Source organism: Lagenorhynchus albirostris, chromosome 1 (genome assembly GCF_949774975.1).
Source record: "Lagenorhynchus albirostris chromosome 1, mLagAlb1.1, whole genome shotgun sequence".
NCBI lineage: Eukaryota > Metazoa > Chordata > Mammalia > Artiodactyla > Delphinidae > Lagenorhynchus > Lagenorhynchus albirostris.
Genome location: NC_083095.1, coordinates 31,469,086 through 31,492,505, shown reverse-complemented (window position 1 = coordinate 31,492,505; position 23,420 = coordinate 31,469,086). Strand labels below are relative to the sequence as shown.

General features: G+C 48.9%; 1 protein-coding gene across 1 annotated transcript in view; it reads right to left on the bottom strand.

The window, feature by feature from the left end:
- Nucleotides 1–290: 290 nt before the first annotated feature.
- MAP3K9 (mitogen-activated protein kinase kinase kinase 9) overlaps nt 291–23,420 on the bottom strand; it is a 71,658-nt gene continuing 48,528 nt past the window's right edge. Inside the window, exons 4-12 of the mRNA XM_060140091.1 lie at nt 17,405–17,553; nt 16,292–16,467; nt 12,115–12,355; nt 10,255–10,377; nt 8,830–8,983; nt 6,508–6,576; nt 4,955–5,067; nt 2,933–3,739; nt 291–1,832 (exon numbers count right to left, since the gene is read on the bottom strand). Coding sequence (XP_059996074.1) covers nt 1,348–1,832; nt 2,933–3,739; nt 4,955–5,067; nt 6,508–6,576; nt 8,830–8,983; nt 10,255–10,377; nt 12,115–12,355; nt 16,292–16,467; nt 17,405–17,553 — 2,317 coding nt within the window. The 3' untranslated portion in view covers nt 291–1,347. The remainder of the gene's footprint in view (nt 1,833–2,932; nt 3,740–4,954; nt 5,068–6,507; nt 6,577–8,829; nt 8,984–10,254; nt 10,378–12,114; nt 12,356–16,291; nt 16,468–17,404; nt 17,554–23,420) is intronic.

Below are 23,420 nucleotides of genomic sequence, written 5' to 3'. Positions count from 1 at the left end.
CATTCAAGTTAAGGAAACAAATTCCAGAAAAGCCGGGGTTGGCCTCTGTTGTCCTTCCTACCCAGCTCATGGTCCAGAGCCCAGCAGGAGGGCTATCTGTGCACAGAGACAAGAAGCCTTGGTTGGCCTCCAGTGCTCGGAATTTGAAGGTTACTGTACATCAGGGGCTCACTGAGCACCTTACAGACATCATCACTCACCACATCCATTCACACAAGGAACTAAAAAGCGCTCCGTTCTACTTCAAGGGCATCACAGAGTAATGATGGATGAGAAGGAATCCCCACAGTTCCAACTCCCAGGGTCCAGGACCCACCCCCATATGCTGTTCTGGTGCAGTGCAGAGATATCTCCCCACCAAACACATAACCTGAAGTCCACTAATTCCAGGGGCTGCAAGAAAGATCAAGGGAAGGGAAGAACACATACAGATCAGATGACCAAACGGACTAACACAAGAACTTTGTCTCTGGTTTCAGAACTGTCACCAGTGAGTCTCCCTGGAAACTATTCCTGGGATGAGAGTGTGTTTGTATCAGAACCTGGTCTGACCACATCTGGAGCCCAGGTAGGAGATGGGTGCCGTCAACAGGTGCTGGTTTCTGCCCTTCTTTGAGTGTTTACAAAAGGAGTGAGGACAGACAGACTCCGTTACCCTCTTTGCTGCAACTCAACTGTATTTCCTAACTCCCTCCCCACCCCTGTCTCACAGAGGCAGGTCCCTACCACTGGGAGGCTCAGATGAATAAGTGGGGCGCCTGGAAGTGCAGTAGGCGGTACTAGCTGCATCGACTCCTGTGCCCGACACTGGGGCACTTTGCCTTTAGTCCTCTGGCCGGCACCGAAGGGCTCAGGACACAGAGAAGCTCACAGCTCACACCAAACGAGATTCTGATTCATGAGTATCAGGGAAGAATGTGGAAGAGGTGCAAAATCAATCACAGAACATCCAATACTGGTGTTTGGAAAGGCTGAACTCAGGGCTAACAGAGGGAGCCCAGGAGGGCACACCCAGGGGGCTGAGGAGAGGGGGCAGCAGACAGATTCGGCTGAGGGACTCTGCAGGGTCACCTCGAAGGCAAGGAAGACTGTGGAGGGTGGAGGACATGCACGCACCCCTCCCTGCCCTACACAGCCACGGCCCTTCCAGTGGACCTGGGGAGAAGGGCCCTGCAGGGCACGAAGCCCTCTCAAGGGGCCCTGCTTCCATCCCTTCCATCTTCAAAGTGCATTATCAGTGCAAGAAGGAGGGCGGGAGCTCAGGGGGTCCAATTCTGGGACAGGGCTGCGCCAGCCGGCTCCCCCCATCTCCTGCTTCCCCCTTGCCCGCCCCCAACCCTTTTTGCGCTAAGACCAGAACTCTTGCTGGATCTCGTAAGGGGCAGGCCTGTGTGTGTTCAGTGCGGCTCTGCACAGCGGCACGGTGCCGTCCTGACTCTGGCCCTCCGCGTCCAGGTCCAGAAGCGTCCGCTCGGCGGGCGGCAGCGGCCCCGCCTGGAAGGGGGGCAGGGCTGGCAGCCCAGGCCGCTCCTCCACGGTGCTGCTGCTGCTTGCCAAGCAGGAGTCCAGGTTGCTGGGCGTCTCCGTGCTGGAACTGTTGGCTGGGGAGGCGCTGCGGGCGTGGCTGGGAGACACGAACCACCAAGGGTCCAGTCGCTGCCGGTTGGCAGAAGGACGCGGCCGAGGCAGAAACTCCAGGGTCTTGGGTCTCTCCAAGGCAGAGTCCTGCTGTGTGTTCCAGCGCCTTGGGGTCGGGGGAAAGACCACATTGGGGTCAGGGAGACGGGGGAATTCCCCTGGGTCTCGGCTGGGGCTGGGGGTTTTCAACATTCCTGGTCAAAGAGACAAAGGGAGAGGCGTTCGATCACGGCGCCACACACGCTGCTTCCTCCCCACCTCGCCGCGTCCCTGTCCGCTCGGGGTAACGTGAATTGCGAGCGCCTACTATTTTTCATGCAGTGTGCTGGCAGGCACCGGGGATGTAATAGTGAACTACAAGGCCACGGTCCCTGTGATCTGATAATAATGGGACACACGGGGCTCGTATCTGTCGTGAAACTTGAGGAAATGTCTGTTCATTCGCAGTTCATCCATTTAATAAACGTGTGACAAGAACAAAGCTAGGTGTCAGAAACCTAAAGACGAGTAACCTAGGGGTCTCTTTTCCCAAAGAGGCCACCTATCTGATTGTAACCAAAAAATCTAAGCAGGGGAAGGGCAAGCTGAATGGTCCAGTACTACTGTCGTTCACACTCAAATCTCACTGAGAGGGTATTGCCATGTTCTCTTCTCCTACGGGATCCGAGGTGGTTTCTAGGTCAGACTGCGGTCTTCTAGGGCGCAAGGGACAGGGTGGGGAAGGCCCAGAGTGACAGTGCACGTCAGGGTGTGCTGGACGTCAGACGGAGAAGGCGAGCGCGTGCACCGGCACGGCGGTTCACCTGGACACATCTCCGCGTCTGAGCGATGGGATGAGTGACTAAGGGATGAGTGATGGAGGGCGTGATGCCCGGGCGGAAGCTCGCCTTCTGAGAGTGTCTGGACTCACACTGTAACGAGAGACAAGAGCCCAGCTGCGTGGCCGAAAATACCCTCCTGCGTGCAGGGCAGGATTGCTCTCGGTAACTGCAGCCTCCTCTGCAGGGAACAGAGCTGGACTCCTGCCCTTGTCCTGAAAGCACCGCGCCGCACGCTCCCAGACCCAGGGCCTGAGCATCCCACCGGAGTCCTGATGGGATTCTTCCCAGAGCCTGCCTGTCTGCTCTCCCTCCTCAGGGAAGACCCCCTGAGGCACAGGACAGAGAGGAGTCGGCCACCTCCCGCGGCCCAGAGCGGCCTGTCTCGACTGGCTAACGGAGCTGACCCCGATATCTCCACTCCTGGGGGAAGCACGAAGGCGGGCAAGAGGAAGGAGGGGGCGGGCAGGCCTCACCTGCTCCAGGGCTGGGGCTCAGCCCGTTGCTGGAGGGGCTCCTGCTGGCTCGAGGGGCCGCCGGCTTGAGGGCCCCATCGGAAGGAGTCCGCCGGTGAGCGCTGGGCTCGGCGCGGGGGGCCGTGAGGGTGACGTGGGTGGGGGTCAGGGACTGCCTCGGGTCTCGCTTGAAGCGCTCCACTCGGACATTGACCAGGGGATTGCGGGTGCAGGGGCTCAGGGGTGGGGCCTCCCCGGGGCTGACGGGCATCTCGTACACCACAATCTCATCACTGTCGGAACGCAGCAGGGAGCGCGTGGAGTTGCACTCGGAGATGGAGGAGAGCGAGAGCAGTGTGAGGGAGGCAGAGGGGTCTCCTAGCAACAGCACGGGCTCCTCCTTCTTGAAGAGCTTCCGGGATGGGGGGCTGGTGCTCCGACGGGGGCGGCTGGCTCTCTGGAAAAGGCCCTCGCGCCTCTTCTTCTCCTCCCGGGCTGGCGGCTCGAGCTCCTCCGGGGGCAGCAGCTGGCACTTGCCAGCTTCCAGCAGGTCACAGCCGAGGCCCGTGGCTGCCAGGACGGCCCCACAGCCGAGCAGAGCCACCTCACAGCGGCGGTGGTGGGGGCCGCCCCGCTTGAGGCTGTTGGTTGGCGTCAGCTGGGGGGTACTGGTGGCCGAGTTGACTGGGGTGGGCTCCTCGCGGACGCCGTCGCCGGGGGGGCCGTCCCCATCCTCTCCACGAGGGAATGGGATACAGAGGTAGGACTGGTTGGGTGACGGCTGTGGACGACTCTCCCCACTCCGTGGACCTTCGCTGTCCTCGTCCTCTGCGAAGATGAGAGGAGTGGAGGGGGAACAGAAAATGGGAACGAAGCGGCAAGAGTAAGAACCTGGTCCTTCTCCCCGACCCCAGGCCCCTGGCCTAGTGCCAGGGATGCAGACGTTGAACAGTCTGAGATGCAGGACAAAGAACCAACAGGGCTTCATGCCTCCACACTCAACTGTGACCAATGTGGGGGAATCACTCTCCACTCCACAGCCTGTTTTCCTATGTGCAGAAAAGACGATCTGCTAATTTGCTCCTTCTGTCGTGGGGACCCTCAACACAAGAAGTGCGGTATGAGTTTCCTAGAACAGACAGATCCCTAATTATTTTACAACTTGAAACTGGAAGGGACCTTGGATTTTTAGAATAATGGCCTACAGACCTGTCTTAAGACTAGCGTCCTGCAGGACGTCCCTGGTGGCCCAGTGGTTACGACTCCGCACTCCCAAGGCAGGGGACCCAGGTTCGATCCCTAGTCAGGGAACTAGATCCCACACGCATGCTGCAACTGAGAGTTCGCATGCCCCAACTAAAGAGCCCACGAGCCACAACTAAGGAGCCCACCGGCCACAACTAAGGAGCCGGCAAGCTGCAACTAAGGAGCACGCCTGCCGCAACTGAGAGCTGGTGCAACCAAAATTTTAAAAAAAGAAAAAGACTAGTCTCCTGCAAAGGATTAGAACCCCCTGCGTGGGTGAAGGCCCATCTACTCTGTGGACTGACTTATTATGATCTTGGAATTCTAGAGAGAAGAGTACTTTCTGAGAGAGCCTGGAGAAGGCCTTACCCATTCAGTAATCACAGGGCAACACTGGAAAAGCTTCCTTGGAGGAACACTGAGGTGTCTTCTATCACCATCTCCCATTCTGTGGACTCCCCACATTAAAATACACAGAAATAGACCCAGGAAAGGAAACTGCCTGATTCTAGGCCTCCCCCTTCTTCACTGCCCTAAGAAGACTATAACTGGCCCCTTGGGATAGGAGGCCAAAGGCAGGTTCCATGGCAGCAGTAGTGATTTGAGAAGACTCAATGGAATGAGAGTAGAGCAAACGGAGAAGGAACAAGCGGAGTGGAGGGTGGGGGGGACCAGGAGTTGAGGAAAAGAGGAAACACCCCCATGAAGCAGTACTAGGGGTCCTTAAAGATTCCGAGAAGCTTGGCCAAGAATTCCCTGAGGGAACAGGAGGAGAGTCAAGACAAAGGCAGTACTTACCCATCTCCATAAGGCTGGTGAACCCTGGCAGGGCTGGACTATTCCTCGGCCCCTTCCCCAGGTTGGGGGCACTGGACGACCACTGTTTGTATCCATCTACCAGGGACTTGAGGCTGAATGAGAGGAAGTGAGGAAACTGTTAGAACTGGTTACTTCCTTTACCCTCAGCTCCCTGGGCCTATGGAAATGCCTCTCCCTGTCTGCTTGATTACAGCAAAGCCCAAGAGCCTCGGGGTATAGGCAACAAGCCTTACTGAGCCCACCCGCTTCATTAGCAAAAGTGCACATGCTCTAGGGAATGAAAAGCAGAGACATAACCCACCCCTCACATGCGGCTATGGAGCTGCGGGAAGACCTGCTGGGCAGGCTGGCAAGAGGACAGCGAGAATAAGGACTGCCGGGCACTGGCCAGGGTCTTGCCGAAGCCCAACTTAAGGGAGAGGCAATCACTCCGCAGGCGCTGACTATAACACACTGGTGACATTAGAAAAACTGCAGTGCTGAGATCTGCAATGCAAGGCAAGCACCGGGCAATGAGCTAGCAGAGATGGGCCAGGCCAGGCCACTCCACTCACACCCTTTCTCAATTTCTCCTTCCAAGCTTACGGCATGCTCAGGCAACTTTCAAAGCCATCCATGTTTCAAAAACAAAAATCAACCAACAAGGCTGCACCAACCCAGTGCACTTTGGGACAGACCTATGTGGGCAGTACATAAGGCTGGACTCGAACCCTCGGTTTGTCTGGGAATGGAGAGGAAAATGACAGGCGCTTGCTTTCAAAACCCTGTAATCAGCTCACAGTGGCAAGCCAGTAACTCCAAGGTCACTGACTGGGTACCCCGCCAACTCTCTTATAGGATAGGGGCATCAAAGGCCCAGAAGCACTGGTCTTTCCCCTAAAGGACAGTAAAGAAGGAAGACTGAGGAATCTGTGGGCTATGACTGCCCTGGAGATACCAGTATATAACCAGGGTGGCTCTCATTTTAGGGCTAGAGAGAGCCATTCAACTAAAACCCACTCTTCCCAGCCCATCTTGAGGGAGGGAGAAGGACCAACTTTCTCCCTGACTGCAGACTTCTGCTTCAAGTGCTATCAGAAATACCACTGAATTAAAGTACCTCCCAGCCACCAGTGGTTTCAACCAAAATACACAGCCAGAGAGAAGCGTGCTGCCCAACCCACAGCCTGAGACTTCTCACTGGAAGTCTTATAACATCACCTCCAGCTCTGGGTCCAAGGAATCCAGATCAGCAGAGTCAAAGCCAGTGCTGACGACCAAAGGATAAACAGCCATGGACTGTCTCCCTATAACTAAGGATGCTGGGAGAATCCCAACAGGAGTGGTCAGGGGAGCAAAGGAAACGTCAAGTCAGACCAACACAGGAATTTTCCCAAGGTGCACGATGGTACCGCTTCCAAAAAAAAAAAAAGGAAGTCAGCATGGCCCTGGCAATAATGAGGCTTGATTCTGCGGGGTGCGCTGTGAGGAGAAGGAAATGGAGGGAGGGTTATTACCAGTACATGTGATGAGAGGGTGAAGATTAGACTCACCCCAAGTGGAAATGTGGAGATTCTGATGGGGTACTTAAACCATTAGCTTTCTCACGTCTCTGAGGGGATCTTCAATGAATAAAGAGAATCAGTAGCAGGCAACAGTGGGTACATGCAGCTCAGCCTCTCCCACGTGAGAACCCTCAAGGCTGGGCCCCAGCCATGTCGCCAGCTGCCCTCCCCTTGTCTGGTCAGCAAAGCCCCACACCATGAAGGAATCTTAACAAGATGACCAGGCCGGAACTACCACGGGCCCAGGACCTCCCAATCTGTGGGACAAACATCGCTGGGCAGCCACAGCTTAATTACAGGGGGCTTGTGAATCCTCAGATCCCCGCTGTCTACAGACAGTGCATATGTTTCCTACAGATATGTACTATTGTTTTAAAGGATGGAGATGCAAATTCACTTAACATTACTGAATTCAATACAGCTTTTTGTCATTACATATTTTCTTCAGTCAACAGGAACTAACATTAGAAATAGTATCCTATAGAGGCTCTCAACATTTTCTGACATGGAAGAGGTCTTTTCTTGAGACTGGGTGGATTTTCCTTATTTCTTCAATAGGAACTGAGAATCATGAAAAATTAAGTCACATATTTTGAACTGCTTCAAAAGTTTTGAGGGCAGATCTATGTAAGTTAATGTAATGTAAGAAAATTCCGAAGTTAATGTTTTGTGTGATGTGAAATGCAGTTAATTTACTAGCAAGAGAAAAAATACCTTTAAATGAAGCAGAACCAGAGAAACTATTGGCATCCATAGCCAGCCTGGTAAAGCCTATCTGGAAACACACTAGTGTCAGAAACACCAAGGGACCCAGGGTGACGGAGTTCCTCAGGCTCGGCTCAACCCTACTTCCAGCCAAGGCTCAAAGGTCAAACTGAGGAGTGCTTGTACCTACAGAACTTAGTAGAGCAGAGCAACCTGCAATCCCCAGAGGACTCAATCACTGAATTCTTATACAGCTGAGGCAGTCTGCCCTACATATCTAAATATTCTGTTCTAAGGTAGCTAGTGATTTCCAAAGCCTGGCTTCAACTTCATGAACCAACCTGTTATTTTCACCTTCGGCACAGATCTGACATGGGGAAGTAGATTTTGGACATGAAATCGTAGTATTCAGAGAAATACCCAGGCTCGTTACAGGTTCAGGGCACCTCTAAGTCTAACAGTCAACCTTAGAAGCTCTTTGAAAAGCCACTAAAAAGGATGAAGGGGGCTACTGCTTATCCTCCCACTTGGAAAAGTCAAGAAATAGGGCTCTAGATTCTAACACAAGAATAAGAAGTATATCCCATGACATGCGTTCTTCGAGTATGAAGGAGAACTGCATGAGAAGCACGGACGAATCATGAGAGCAAGTATTTACATATGCTTACTACGAGCCACCCCATCTTCTAGGGACTTCCCAAATACGAGCTTATTCATGATCAACTCCATGAGATGGGTATGGAGAGAATCCCCATTTGATAGATGAGAAAACATAAGGTCCCACAGCTGGGCATGGAGGAGCCGGGATTCACACCCCGGCAGCCTGGGCTCGGCAGCCATGCTCTTCACGACTGCACTACAAGCAACTGGTCTGTGAAGCACTAGGACCACAGTGAGAACACAAGCACATCCAAGGCACCAGGGCGTGCCATGTGCTTTGCCTAGAGGGGCCACTCATACATGGTAGGCGTGGCTGGTGGGTGGGGTCATAAGGAAGTACCAGTGGCCCCGGAGTCACCTCCACCTGCACCTCCAGGGCGGGGTTATTCTGCCTGCCCCTGCTCTAGGATGAGCCCCACGCAAGGGGCGTGTCACCTCTGTCCCTCCTCCTCTCTCCTCTGGGCAGACGTTTTAAGGGGAAGAGCCAGGTGTAAACAGAACACTCAGGCTGAACTCCTCACACGCAGTGAATGCTTGGGCTACTTGCTCCTCTGAACAGGAGGCCTCCAGGGCTGGGCCAACTGTAACTCATGGGCTAAATCCTGCCCATCCCTTGTTTTTGTACAGTCTTACTGGAACGCAGCCATGCTCGTTCATTTACATATTGTCCATGGTCTGTGGCTGCTTCTGTACTACCACAGTGGGGCTGAGCAGTTACTACAGAGACCACGTGGCCCACAAAGCCTAAAATACTTACTATCCGGCCCTTTATGGAAAAAGTATGCCAACTCCTGTCCTAGGGGCTTCCAGGGAACAAGGAGATTGGAAAACCCTATTGTCAAGATCAAGAAGCTTGTCATTTCTCTGAACGCGGCGAAACACGCAACAGAGAAAAAGGTATTCCACATCATAGTTTTAAAGGATTTCCCATCCTCTGGCTCTTACCCTTCGTCTCCTGAGGCAAACTCCTTCTGACCAAGTGTGCCCGGCCCCCACGTCCGTCCCTTCTTCTTGGGGGCCCTCTTCTCCTCCTCTTCCCCCTCCTCCTTGGGGACGACACAGCTCCGTCCCCAGGTTTTGCTGCTTTCGCCTGGTGTCACTGTGAATAACAAAGGTCGAATGGGAGCTGGAAAGCAGAGAGGTCCCCCCAAACTAGCCTCTCCCCGACCGGACATGCACTCTCACATAACTGGAGCTGCGGGGGATAGTCAGACCTTGTCAAAAACTCTGTGCCCGAGTGGAGCCTGCCAGGTAAGTAAAGGAGTTCCCAGCCAGCACTCACTCAGTGCTTTCAAAGTACCAAACGTGAGAAAACCTCCCAGATTCTCCCGAGTCCAGCATAAAGTGGGCACTCAGGCCGGCCAGTCACCAGAGCTCCAAGCAGACCTGACTTCAGGAACATGTTTTGTTGCCGGGGACTGGCTTGGGGGGGGGCGAGGTGGCGGGTGAGGAAGTAGGTGAGAGATAAGGGGTAAGGAAGATGTAGAAGTGAAGACATTTTGGTAAGAAAGTGCTGGAAAGGAAGAAAGTGAGGAATTCAACACTGTGGAGAAGGAAGTCAGGGGTAGGAGAGGGGGAAGGAACAGGCCTGGAGAAATGTAACAGATAGGAGAGGAGGTGCCTTCTTCTGACCCTGATACCTTAGAGCAAGGGTTGAAAGCCAAATGCTTCAGAGACTGGCCTTATATCATAAATGGATGGAGTGACCCAGTTCCCAGAAAACAGGGAGTTGAGGGGACTGAGGCAAAATACAGAGCGTACGGAAAAAAGAATCCACTGGTTTGATTTGATTTTTCAAGGAAAGCCAGAAATCCAGGTCTTGGGGGGGGGTTTGACGAAATCTCTCTCTCTTTAAATTAGGGCATACAACACACTTTACATATATGCATATATGTGTGTCTGTATAAGTTCTTTTTAATAAACACCGTCATAAAATAAAATTGGTTCGGATTCGGCCTATCGCAAAGTAGCTGGCAAGTTGACCTTGGAACCTACACTTTGACAAAGCCCTTTCCTGGGAAGCATGGAAAAGAAAAACCATGATGCCCCAAACATGGCAGTGAGGGCACAAGGTCCCCAGGCCAGGGTACCTTCGTCGCATCCCAGATTGCTTTGTAATCCACTAAAGAGCCCGCTGGTACCCACAAACCCCTTTGCTGGTGTCTCACTAAGAGTGAAAGGGTCAAGGTCATGGAGAGACGAGGCGGGGGGTAAGGGTCTGCGTACACATGTGCGTGTATATACATATTGTGGAGGAGAGGTAGCAGAGTTACGGACGGAGCCAGCCTGGACCAGCTGGTGGCTGGACAGAGCAGGGGACAGGTGCCCCTGGTGTGTTCTGGCCCCAACTAATTTGGGAAACAGCCTCACACTGGATGGCTCGCAGGCGAGGGATGATGGTGGGGCTCGCAGGAGGGCTAGAGCGGCTGTTGATGAGACTCTTCCTTTTATCCATGGTGGGCGAGGCCTGTACCGTGAACTTGTGCTGGAAATCTGCTTGGGGAAAGACAAACAGATGCGTGTGCATTAGGATTTTCCCATTCTCAAATTCCTACGAGCTACAAGGATATATACTGCAACACAGGGAATACAGCCAATATTTTATAATAACTCTAAATGGAGTATAACCTTTAAAAATTGTGAGTCACTATGTTGTACACCTGAAACTTGTGTAATATTGTACATCAACTATACCTCAGTTAAAAAAAAATTCCTATGAGAGAACTGACACTTCCTGGCAGACTTGAGGGACAGGCCCTATTTCCTGAGAAGCTCCTTTTCACCTGGTAAATGTTCTCTTTCAGAATCATTTCTTTTTCCCATAGGGACATGGCGAGATGGACGTATGAAGAGAAGGAAATTTCCTTACCCAAGTGAACTTCATTATATCCTTTCCATAAAGCCGTCTATATAATGTACATATGTCTATATAATGTATATAGGTGTAGCAAGTACGTGCTTAGAATAGTTTTTAAAAATATCATGAGACCTTGTCGATTATTCTAGGAAATCTAACTTAAAATTCTCCATCTCATACAGTCTATCCGTACACGCCTCCTTCTCTCAGGGACCAAAGCAGGGAGACTGATGCTCCTCGATAAGTGCGGGGTACCAGGACTAACCCACAGAACCTGGGGAAGTGAGGGAGATGCGGTTAATGGTCCAAATTCTGATGTATTCCAAAGGCATTTACAGCGTACATGAGGAATGTAAAATGTACATTCTCTGAGTTTCTGAGCTTCGTTCTCCCCATCTATCAAAAGGCTATAAAAAAGATCTGCACGTTTGCACCTAGGCCTCCCCCTAGACTGTGATCTCCCTGTAGGGGAGCTCCATGGCTTTTCTATCTGCTTCCTTAGCACACAGCAAGATGTTGGCACGTGCCAGACGCCCCGGAGGTGCTTAAAGACTCTGTGTTGCCTGAAAAGAAAAAAATGTGCAACGACACATTCACTGAATTTCACTAGGTGGATTCTCTTGTCTGCACCTAAGCCACCATCCCAGTGCGTAAAGTCATCCGCTACTACTCCTATTATGCCATTTCCCCTTGGTTCCTTATACTTCTAATAAGCTTGCTTCCTGGGGCCTTACAGACTCAGAATACAATGAACTTTATTTACATAACACACACTTGAGTACTTACCTCCCTCCGTGGGTACGTTACGCCCCCGCAGAGATTCTAATTCATAGTTTCATATTTCTTTGCATTTTCCCAAGGCTGTACCTACTGCAAATGTACCTTTGTTCAGCTAATGTGTTTCTGAAAGGTTATGTGTAAATCAAATCCTTAAACGTTCATCCTAATCTCAACTGCACACAGAGAGCTAATTACTTACAGAAACCCTGAGATGAGTTATTTTGCAGACTCACACGCACGTACACACACACCCTGGGATTCTTTTCCCCAGTGACATAGTCCTTCTCCAGGTTTGCCTAGAGTGAGATGTGCCTGTGTGCACGGCCGTGCTACTCGCAGCCTGCAGCCAGGCCTGTCACACTCACGGCCTTCCCCTCGTATTCTGTGTGTAGTCAAACTACCAAATCCCCCTGGAAGGCGGAAGCTTTCCATCAGGCCACGCTTTCCACGGAATAGAATGGACCTTCCTAAACCAGCTCCGTGATGAGCCCTGGGGTCTCCCGTTTCTGAGCTCAGTCCCTGGTTCCCACAGAACCCCTGCCACACCAGCCCCTCGGTCCACGCCCACCTCCCCCAGGTCCCCGGACACCAACCGGAAGGGAGGCTGATGCGGTTTCCATCCTTGAGCTTCAGTCGGTTCTTCCTGAACTTGCCCTTGCGTTTCTTGACCCGGGGCTTCTCCTGGCACAGCTGGTGGATGATGATGTGGAGCTCCCGCTGCAGGATGTCGATCTCCCGCTCGGCCAGCTCCCGCTCCCGGCGCCGCAGCAGCTCCTCCTGGTTCTTCTGCTGGAGTGCGGCCCGCGTCAGCTCCTCCTCCCAGGTGTGCAGCTCCTGCCAGGCAGGTAGAACCATGGCGGGGGTGTGTGTGGCAAGTGGGCCGTGCAGAGGGGGCTCGCCCCTGGGGGGCCAGTGCTCACAGCAGCCTGGACAGCTCTCCTCGGACACCCCACGCTTCAGTCCCCAGCGGAGGTGGGGGCTCAACAGCTGGCTGGAAAAGGAACACCTGACCACTGCAAACGGAGGCCAGGCAGGCTCCGAAGAGCCATCCTGAGGATACAGCTCGAGGAGCCACAGGCCAAGCCCTGGAGACGGGGGCTGATAGTTCCCTGTGCCCCTTGATTGACTGATTAAAATTACCTGTGACCAGGACAAGCGATGGCGTTTGGGTGGAAAATATAATCATATACTCAAATGTTACAGATTTGGTTCTATTTTGATTTTTTCTCTCTGTTACATAAAGGAAAGTTTTTTAAAACCAGAGCCAACTTACTGTGATCTAGCTTAAAATGTGCGTGCTGTGAATGAATCACCCTCCAGGCATCGCCTAGCATTCAAATGAAAATAAATAGATTTCCAGGGTGGCTGTTCAAAAGGTTCGTGAGGCGCGTCATCTAAATCTCTGTTCACTTGGTGAGTGACTCCACTGAGCGTGTGGTTTAACTGGCACCTTATCTGAAAGGACAACCCTTTGCTCTGGAAGGATGCGGACAGCACAGCAAAGAGAAGAGGGAACATTTCCTGAAGTCTCTGCCAGGCGCTTTCTCTAGAAGGTGGGCAGAACCTCTTCCCTCCCTCCCCTTTTTCCTCCTGCATGAATTTACAAAGGAGCTCACCATGGAATTCCTGGAAAGAGGTGGGGGCTTACGGCATCAGGAAACAGGAGAGAGCCCAGGAAAGAGAACAAAGCATGCGTATAAAATTTAAACATGTGGACTCTAAACTGTTAACACTGGTTGCCGCAGGCCTAGGATCGAAGTCGGGTGGAGGCAGAGGACTAAAACTTCAGAAGCTTTCATGTCAACACCCTGAGAGAACCATGTCTAAAAAGGGAGAAGTTTTCTTCAAAAAAGTAGCCAGAGCAACACTTCTGTGGTTGAAATTCAAAATTCTCAATGAAATGCTCCCCTATAAGAAGTCATTCTGGACTAGAACAAACTACAGAAATGGAACCCAGGGCTAGAAAATAATATGTGAACACATATCGGGGAAGCAGAGCAGCGGGCAGACAGCAGAAGAGAAAACAAACAAAATGGGAATAAAGTATTCTGATGAAAGGAGATTTCCGTTCAACTTGCCTTCTATTCTCAAGAGTATATGAAAATGACCATGAAAATGACAGAAAGGAGAAAAATGAGAAGAGGATGAGCACCTTGAAAGTTGTCTGGTACGTGGTAGGTCCTCAGTAGTTGCTGATTAACTGCTGAGTCGAGGAATGAATGAGAGAAAGAAGGAGGAGGAGAGAGAAGACAATTTTATAAATGCAGGTCCTTCTTTATGGGAACATGGATTCATCACAGTGCCTGAGAAATGAGCTTGAACTTTTGAACTTCTCCTTCTTTGATGAAATAAGCCCCAAATAAGCCCCAAAGATTAACTGTTGTGCGCCCTCCACCTCCTTGGCTTCCCGGTCCCACTGCTTTGTTTTCACCATCAGAACAAAAACACATCGAAGATTCAGAAAAATTATTCCTGGTTGGTTATTTTGCTGCTAAATGGGAAAGCTGAAAATTAGTTCGAGCTAATCTCAGCCTTCCTAAGTCCTCTCTCCTGCATGCTCTTGTCTAAGGGATGACTTGGGTTTAAGCTCCTTCCTTTAAGGGAACTTGAACCCCAGCCCAGAGACCAATCCATCCTCGCATACACAGAAGCAGCAGTAGGTTGAGACAACCTGAAGAGTGAATCGTATGGGAAAACAGGACATTTATGGAGCCCTCAACTATGGTACCATATACCTGGAAACCCTCCAGCGTGGTAAATCCCCTTCTTGCGAAACACCTATTTGGGTATCAACTCCATCGTATGCAAATCACATCTTCCACATACAATGATTTAAGAGGAATCTCTCCAGAGAGAAAGCTAATGAGCTTTCTTGCCCAACTCCAAGCCTTATAATGGAGAGGTATCACAGCATGGGTGTTAAAAGCAAGGACTCTGGAACAAAGTAGCTGATTTGTGGCCTTGAGCAATTAAAATGGGCATCACATGTTATATGGAGTTAACAGCACCAATATCACAGGACTGTAATACATCAGGCAATTATTACCTTATTATGCAAGATTATGTAAGAATTCATATAAATCACTCATAACAGAGCATGGCAAATAGCACATGCTCTACCAATGTTAGCTATTACGAGAATTGGTTTGACTTTTTCTAGTAACTACCTCCTGACAAAATCCAACTTTCATTTTTCTTATTGGCTGGTACCCTTATAATTCCATCAATCAAAAGAAATAACCATGGAACTATATTCAATATCCTGTGATAAACCATAATGGAAAAGAATATGAAAAAGAATGCATATATATATATATATAATATATAACTGAGTCACTTTGCTGTATAGCAGTAATTAACACAACATTGTAATTCAACTATACTTCAATAAAAAATAAATTTAAAAAAAGAACAAGGAATAAGCAGGAGTCAGTGATTCAGCAATCTCAAAAAAGGCCAGGAACTCTGGGGTTCTTCTAGTTGGAATAGAACTAGTAATTGGAACAGTCCCTTTTAATCATTCTGCTCAATGGTCAGTACAGATCCACCCCTCTCTCCCCCTGGGTCCTTAAAGAATTGTCATAAGCTCACTGCATCCCCCTGCAGAATGCTCCTTGACTTGCCAAACAGCACAAGGATTGCTATGTTGCATCAAAAGAGTTATATCTTCAAATCAGCTCCAGAAATGATTTTTAAGTCCTTTGTTTAGGGAAACGATGATATTGGAAAGAAAATGGTTTTGGAATCAGAAGACCCCAGTTCAAGATTCTGCCTCCTCACTTACTAGCTGTGTGACTTTAGACAGACACTGACCCTCAGCTCTGAGATGAAAAAGTTAATAACACCTGCCCTACATGCTGGCAGCAGGGGCCATAAGACTCCTGGATGAAATGGGTGAAGAGGTCTCATCAGACCTTTCAAGTGAAAGAACTGGGAAGCCATAAAGATAATTTTACATTCTACTATTATTATACTGCTTCCCAAATTTCCACAGAGGGGAGTGAGAAGGGAAAGAAGAAATTAACCAAGTCTATCCATGGACATCCCTTGGGCCCCTAGCCACAGGCCCCGCAGGATAAACAACATAACTACTTTGATTAGCTTCCTCTGTGTGATGCTGACTGCTAGCCAGACACTACGGGCATAGAGAGGGGCCACTTAAGGAATGGTCTCCAAAACAAAAAGGCAAATGCGCTATGGGTCTCTGAACTCCTCAGTTGGTTCAGCCTTTGAGCCCTTTTCATAAAAACATGAAAAATGCCAAACAACTTCAGACTCATGGTATTTTTAGCCCATATGGTGTTTCTGATTCTGATCCCCAAAGACACTGGCAGGATGTTCTGATAATTGCTCTCAGTATTGAAGTATCCCTACATCCAGTTAAACCCCTTCTACAAGTCCACTGCAGAACAAAGAAAGCTTTCTAGAACGCTCTCGTATTTCCAGCCGGCGGGGCGAGACACCCTGCTGGTACTTGCCCAGCCGTGCTCCTCCTCCAGTTTGGACAATAAAGTAGATACTCTGCAAGGACAGCTTTGGATTCATGACTCCCCCCACTTATTCCTGCCACATCCCAAAAAGAAAGAAAACTTCTCCATCGTTTCAGGTCACACCTGAGGCCTGGAGAACTCTCCATGTTAAAGCCAGGAAGGAAAAAGCTGCTCTGTTGCCATAAACCAAGCAGGAACGTGGTCGTGTCAGAACCGGTCCAGAGGCCCCAGTGGAGAAGATCCACTAATTCAATGCATACCTTTTGCTTCTCTTTCTTACCTTTTCTTTGGCCCTGAGTTGGTCAAACATCTCCTGAATCTCATGTTTCCAGTCATCTTGCAGGCAGTGGAAGGAGTCCTTGGGCATTTCAAAGAAACCAGACTCCTCTATGGTAGTTAGCTGGTCCAGGATATTCGTGAAAGATGGTCGTGAATGGGGGTCAGGATTCCAGCAATCTGCATGGGGCACAGGAGTCAGCAGGAAGCATTAGCGGACAGAGGCAAATGTAAGATTTAGGGTATGACGTGACCTCATTTGACAGAAAACCACCTCTCATTTCTCCTTCTAGAAATAGAGACTGGGACTTAGGGAACCCCAAACAGGGCTCAGGAAGTAAAGCAATCTGCCCAACATCACAATCACCAACAGTGAAGCTGGAAACCCAGTGCAGCAGCTCTGCACGCATTCCATTCTCACTATTGATTTCACATAGGCAAGGCAAGTCCAAAGCGTTTTCTTGCACGAACTACAGCCACCACAGTTTATCAAGTTACTACACGATTCCAGTCCTGACAATGGGTAACTACACCTTGGGCCCCAATTTCCCATAAATAAATGAGCTACCCTTCCCCAACTCAATGAGCTGATGAGAAGGCAAGGATGAAAAGCATGGGAGTCAGGAAAAGTGAATTCTATCTACTCTCAGCTGAGCCACTAACCAATGGAGTGACCACCTATCCATCTAACCTCTCTCAGCTTAGGATTTCTCACTGACAAAATCATAGGGCTTGCCGAGATGAATTTTAGAATTCCTTTCTTCATAGATCTTCATTTCTATATGTAAGACACTCAGAGGTCTTGAGATAAAAGCTGCTATACCTTCTTACTTTGGATTAAATAATAATATTCTGAAGCACTGGATAGCAGCCTTCAGTTTCTAAGCTACGTTCTGCAGTCACTAGATGGACAGAAGGGACATCGGTGACGCCAGTGTAGCAGGGTGCTGACATCATCCTGTAGTAGCTCTTCCAACCATCTTCAGGATTCCTCCCTGACTGACTCATACTTCACCTCCTCTTTCAGTTACTGACCCTGCAGAACTGGCCACAATCTATCGAGTGCCGATAGAAAAATAAACGGTCTCCAGTTTTGTTCCAGCCAGGGGGCACTCACCTTCCATGAGTTTGGCAAAAGGTTCCGGGCATGTAGAAGGAATGGGAAGGGCAAGCTTGTTCATGGCCACTCCATAAGCGACTGCTAAGCCATCGATTCCTCGGAAGGGCACCTCACCGGTCAGGAGCTCCCAAAGCAGCACCCCATAGCTAAGGAGAGGAAGAAGACAGAAGCCGCACCATGAACCATAGGTGCAACTTCATGCAAATATCTCGCGAGGCTTTGACGAGCATCCCACAGCCTCTCTGACATGTAGGGAGACTAACAAAACAGAAGTACTGCTATAATATAAAAGGGAGACCATAAAGCCTACCGGCTATCAGCGAACACTCTGAAGTCAAGCACACTTGGTCTTTTTCCTCAAATCCTTATGTGTGAAGTGCAAATAACACAAGCAGTCTGACAAGGCTGTCATGAAATGAAATGCACTGCTCTAGTGTTTTAATCAGTGCTCAAGGGCCACGTCTATTTTGTGGTTGCTACTGTGAATGTAATAAACTGGGAGAAGAGGCAGGCTTCTGGGAATACATTTTTTCCTGCTTTAAGAAAACTTCAGCTTAAGTCACAGATACATTATTTTTTATTTTTTTTAATTTTATTGAAGTGTAGTTGACTTATAATGCTGTGTTTAATTTCTGCTGTATAGCAAAATGATTCACTCATACATATATACATTCTTTTTCATATTCTTTTCCATTATGGTTTATCACAGGATATTGAATATAGTTCCCTGTGCTATACAGTAGGACCCTGTTGTTTATCCATCCTGTATACAATAGTTTGCATCTGCTAATCCCAAATTCCCAATCCTTCCCTCCCTCACCCCCTCCCCCTTGGCAACCACAAGTCTGTTCTCTATGTCTATGAGTCTGTTTTTGTTTCGTTGATATGTTCATTTGTGTTGTATTTTAGTTTCTACATATAAGTGATATCATATGGTATTTGTCTTTCTCTTTCTGACTTACTTCACTTAGTATGATAATCTCTAGGTCCATCCATGTTGCTGCAAATGGCATTATTTCATTCTTTTTAATGGCTGAGTAACATTCCATTGTGTATATATACCACATCTTCTTAAACCAATCGTCTGTTGATGGGCACATGGGTTGTTTCCATGTCTTGGCTATTGTAAACAGTGCTGCTATGAACATAGGGGTACATGTATCTTTTCGAGTTATAATTTTGTATGGATATATGCCCAGAAGTGGGATTGCTGGATCATATAGCAACAGATACATTTTTTTTTAGCTTTATAAAAGCAGAGAGATGACCACTCGAAACAAACATATTTTGCTCCTGTGAAAGATTTCTTTCAGTGCCCACTAGGTTGAATAGATTCCTGCCCCCGTCAGCGTGAGTGCATCCTTAACGGTGACCTCTGTCTAATTCAAAGGGGAAAGTTTCACAAGGGTGGGCTGCATCGGTAGAGCAGAGCAGCGCATCAGCTGTGAGGGCTTCAAGTTCTTTCCCCACCTTTCAAGTCCACATGAAGAATTTCTTTTCACACGTTCTGTAGTTAGGGAATGGGGAGCACAAAGCTTACGGAATAATTATTCTATGAATTCACAATCAGAACCAGGCAAACTCATGTAGTGTTTAATCCTTCCAGAATAAGTCAGGACCAGAAACCATAAGGCCATGAACAGTTGCAAGAGGGCCTCTCCTTATATTTTCAACACAAAGCTCAATTTTTTGGTAATACTCATCAGTAGTTTACAACCAACAAGAAGACATATTTATTTTTTAAAAAAAATAATAAACCCAGCAACTATTCGATCATGGTACCTTTTATGTGCAGCATGCTAAGACATTTACAAACATGATACTCAATCCCTACAACAAACCTGCAAGATAAGTATTATCATCATTTTGCAGATGAGGAAAGCAAGTTTTAGATAGGGTTAGCAGCATATATTAAGGGCATACGTGGAGTAAGTCACGGTGGACCTGGACCAATTCTCAATTCTTTCTCCCTAGAATGCCCTTCGACCAGTTCTCTGCTTGGTAAACTCTACTAATCATCTCTCAAGATATGATTCAAATGTACCATCATTTATTCACTCATTTTAAACATCTATTAAATATTTACTATGCATCAAACTCAATGCCAAGAACTGGGATACAGGATAAAAAAACACAGATCTTATCCACAAAGAGACTACCAAGAGGAATAGAAAAAGCATCAATTAGAATATGGAAAGAGGAGTCACAACAGAGATACTATGACAGCACAAAGGAGGGTCACCTACACCAGACCAGGACGGAGGCAGGAGGTAGCTGAACACTGAGTGAAACTTTGCTAATTGAGGGAGGAGCCAGGGCTCCAGAGACAGGGATCAGAGAGCACAACAGCATGGGCTTGCCCTCAAAGGATCCCATGGCCTGGCCTGGCATGGCTCCAAAGGAGAGCAATGTGCCCACCAATGTGCCAGGACATCCCGGGGGTCTCTACAGAGGGACCCTCGGTGTGGACTGGCCAGTGTCCTTGGACAATGGCTTTCCCCGAGTGAGTCCTCCAAATACTATCATTTTCTTTATGTATTTTGACAGGAAAAAAAAAAAAAAAGCCCAGTAGACTGGTAGTTGCAGGTCTTGTCTTGTCCTGACAAGAAGGCGGATCTTAGTCTGAGGCTGATGGGAACAACTGGACACTTTAGGAAGCCTCCTGACACCACAGCATGTTACTCAGCCCTTGTTTGCGCTGTCAGGTATTCTAGTTGTTTGTTTACCAGCCTGTGGGCTCCTAAAGGGCAGGGACAGTAGTTCCTAATCTTTGCATTCTCAGGGTCTTGCTCAGGCTCTGGGATGCCTAGGCCCTCACATAATGAATGATTGGTGGGTGGGTGTAAGAGTGAGTGTGTAGTCCGATGGTCCTTCAGGCTGCCCTGGGTGCCCCAGAGTAAGCCCCAAATATCATCAAGAACTATACTAGGACACTTCCTGCCAAACCTTTCATGTGACTTATCCAGACAGCAGTCATGCTGGGCAGCGTCCACCCAGTGACCTCTAGGAGCTCTCAGCGTTGCTAACTAGATTCCCGGTTACAGAGACTCCCATCTTCAGTTGCCTGCTCTCGGCATTACTGCCCACTTCCACCCTGAGGAACAAAAACTCAAGGTTCCCGAAACCCCTTTCTTCCATCCAGGCAAAGACAATCGATGTCCCAAGCCTAACCACCTGGAAAGACAGGGTGTTTTCGAAGATCCAAACACGCGTCCTGTTTGTGTCCTGGCGTTTCCTCTGTGATGGTGTTTACACTGAGCTCTACTCCGTGGAGATGTCTCAGGCCACCTGGAAGGGAAAGAAGCCAGGGACCCTCCCCTCCCAGCTTCCACAAAGGCAGCTCTGCTCTCACCTGGCTTGGTCCTTTGTTAATGGGCATTCCGTTCCATTTGAAGGGCTCTACAACTAGGAAAAGTGGGAGAAGTGCTACTCAAGAAAGACTTAGACAGACTTGAGTCAAATGCCTGCTTTACCACTTACAGCCGTGGGACCTTAAGAAAGCAAGTTCACCTCTCCAAACCTGTTTCCTCATCTGTGTAACAGAGACAGCAATCCCTACCTCATAGAAGAGCTGCAAAGTAAGAATAACAATAACTACCCCGCATCCTGAAACCGCCATCTATGGTTCGTAAACACCGTGTGCTTCCCTCTCGGAAAGGCCTGAAATGAGAAAGTGGCTGGGGAGAGCCGTGCCGAGGGGTACCAGCATTCAGGGAAGAAGGCTTTCTGGGGATGACTAAACCAGTCGAAGTGTTCCTCTGCCAGCGTTCCTCTGTATTTTTATAACAGAAGGTGGGTGATGTAAATGAAGGCTTGCTGCTCCTCTGTCAGGAACAGAGTCCAAAAAGGGGGCTGGAGAAACACACATTAGATGGGTCTGAGCCTCAGGGAGAGGTGGACAGGAGAAGTCCACATGATTCACCTCAGGTTTAGCCTACTTTCTTGCCCTCCCAGGGTTAAGAGAAGGTCAAGAGCTCTGTTCAAGACTGTTTACGAGCAGCCTCGAAGTACCAGCTCAGCTAGAGCTCTGCCTCGGAGTCCCTTCCCCCCAGAGAAGTACCAGAGCCCACAGTGCTGCCAATGATTTCCCAAGAGTCAAAGCCTGAACCCAACCCTCAGAAATGCTCCCAGAGGTGCAGTCATCTTTTCCACTGTTTGATAATATCACATGTGGGAGAGGGATGTTTTATTTTTTTCAAAATGAAGAAGAGCCCTAGAGTGAATAGCAACCCTTCCCAACCGAAGGTGCAGCAATTCTGTACCTGTGCTGGGCCAGGGCTGTTTTTCTTATTAACCTGCATGGACTTTAAGACTGTCAACTCAGGGACCCGCCCTCCAAAAGGAGAGGGTGTCCCTTGAATGGGCTCCTGCACTTGGTCATCAGCTTGTGAGCCCACATCCCGGGAACCAAGCTGACTGTTTAATAATCTTTGGCAAAGACAACTGAACTACCATATGTGAAGGTACTTTGTAAACTGTTAGGTAACACACAATTTACTATTCTTGCTGTTAACCAGACCCTCATTCAAAATGACAACATATTTACTAACTTATGTATAAATGTGTATGTTAATATATTTATTGACATAATAAATACTTATTAACATGGCAATATGTTCATGCTCTGTTACATTCAAAAAGCAGCTTACAAAATAGAATGATACCATTTTAAGGGATGGGTGGGTGATCACAGGAACAGGAATAAACACACCAAAATGTCAACATAGATTATCTTTAGAAGTGTGTTGTGGGTGATTTTTTTCTTTTCTTTCCTTTTCTTTTTCTTTTTTTGTTTATTCATATTTTCTATTTTTTTCTACAGTGAACATGTTTTCCTTCCGTAATTTAAAAAACGTAAAATGATTAATGAACAAAATGCCTCCACCTCCTCCTACACACGACAGGCAGAGTCACCGAGGGACGATGGCCTCTGGCTGTCACCAGTGCCCTTCCTGCACAACACAACCAAAGGGCAGGCACTGCTTTTCTTGAGGGGGTCTGGGCCATTCTTATCTTACGCTCCACCACAGCACAGAGGAGGCCTAGAGAACTATACTCGAAGAACAGTGAGACAAACTCAGCTGGCCCTGGGCACCCACCAACTGCAGAGGCCCAAGGCCCCGCATGAGCTCCAGGAGGGGAGTGGGAGGGAAGGGGGTTGGATTCAGGCTCAGCCCTGTACCTGACAATGAAGCCATACCCTTACCTTACACACTCCAGGCCCATAAGGTAGAAACAAGATAGAAATAAAATGATACGTGGAAGACACCAAGCCTGTTTTGCAGAATACCAGGGAAACCACAGATATGCAGACAACCTGCTGGCAGCCCCTTCAGGCACACTGAGGGACTAGGACAACCAATGGTGAACTTTGATAGTGAACTTTAGACATCACAGGCTGAAAATCCACCCCAGTAACATAGGAAACCCCCCCTGAATTTGCACATGCAACCCATGAAGAGGCATGAAGAACAGCTGAGCCTGGGCAGAGAACTCCAGAAACGTACAAATTACTTTCCACCGACCATTTCCCAGCACCCACCGCCCCCGCCTCTTATTCCCTACTTCCATGATAAACATCCTGCTCAACAGCTGATCAACTGGGGAGACATATCTGAGCATTGCCTCCTGCCTCCTCGCTTGGCCACCCTGCAATAAATCCTTTTTCTCTCTGCAAAAGACCGTTGCCTTGGTGTTTGGTCTTTCCATCGTACAGCGGGAAGCAAGTCCACTTGCTTGGTCATAACAGAGTAAGTGTGTATTCAACAAACATTTCTTGGAGGAATAAATGCATTACAAGTCAGTCTGGGAACCAGCTCTGTCCCGAGTTCCTAGACATGCTTTGGCCCTCTTGGGACAGGCTGCTGGGTCCCAGGCATGGTGGGCCAATCACCCTGGAAGAGGGCGCCCAAAGCGCAGGAGTAAGAGTATATAGATGGTGACGTGGCTAAAAGCACAGAGTTTCAAGAGACACATATCTAGTTCAAATCACAGCTTTATCTCTACCACCTGG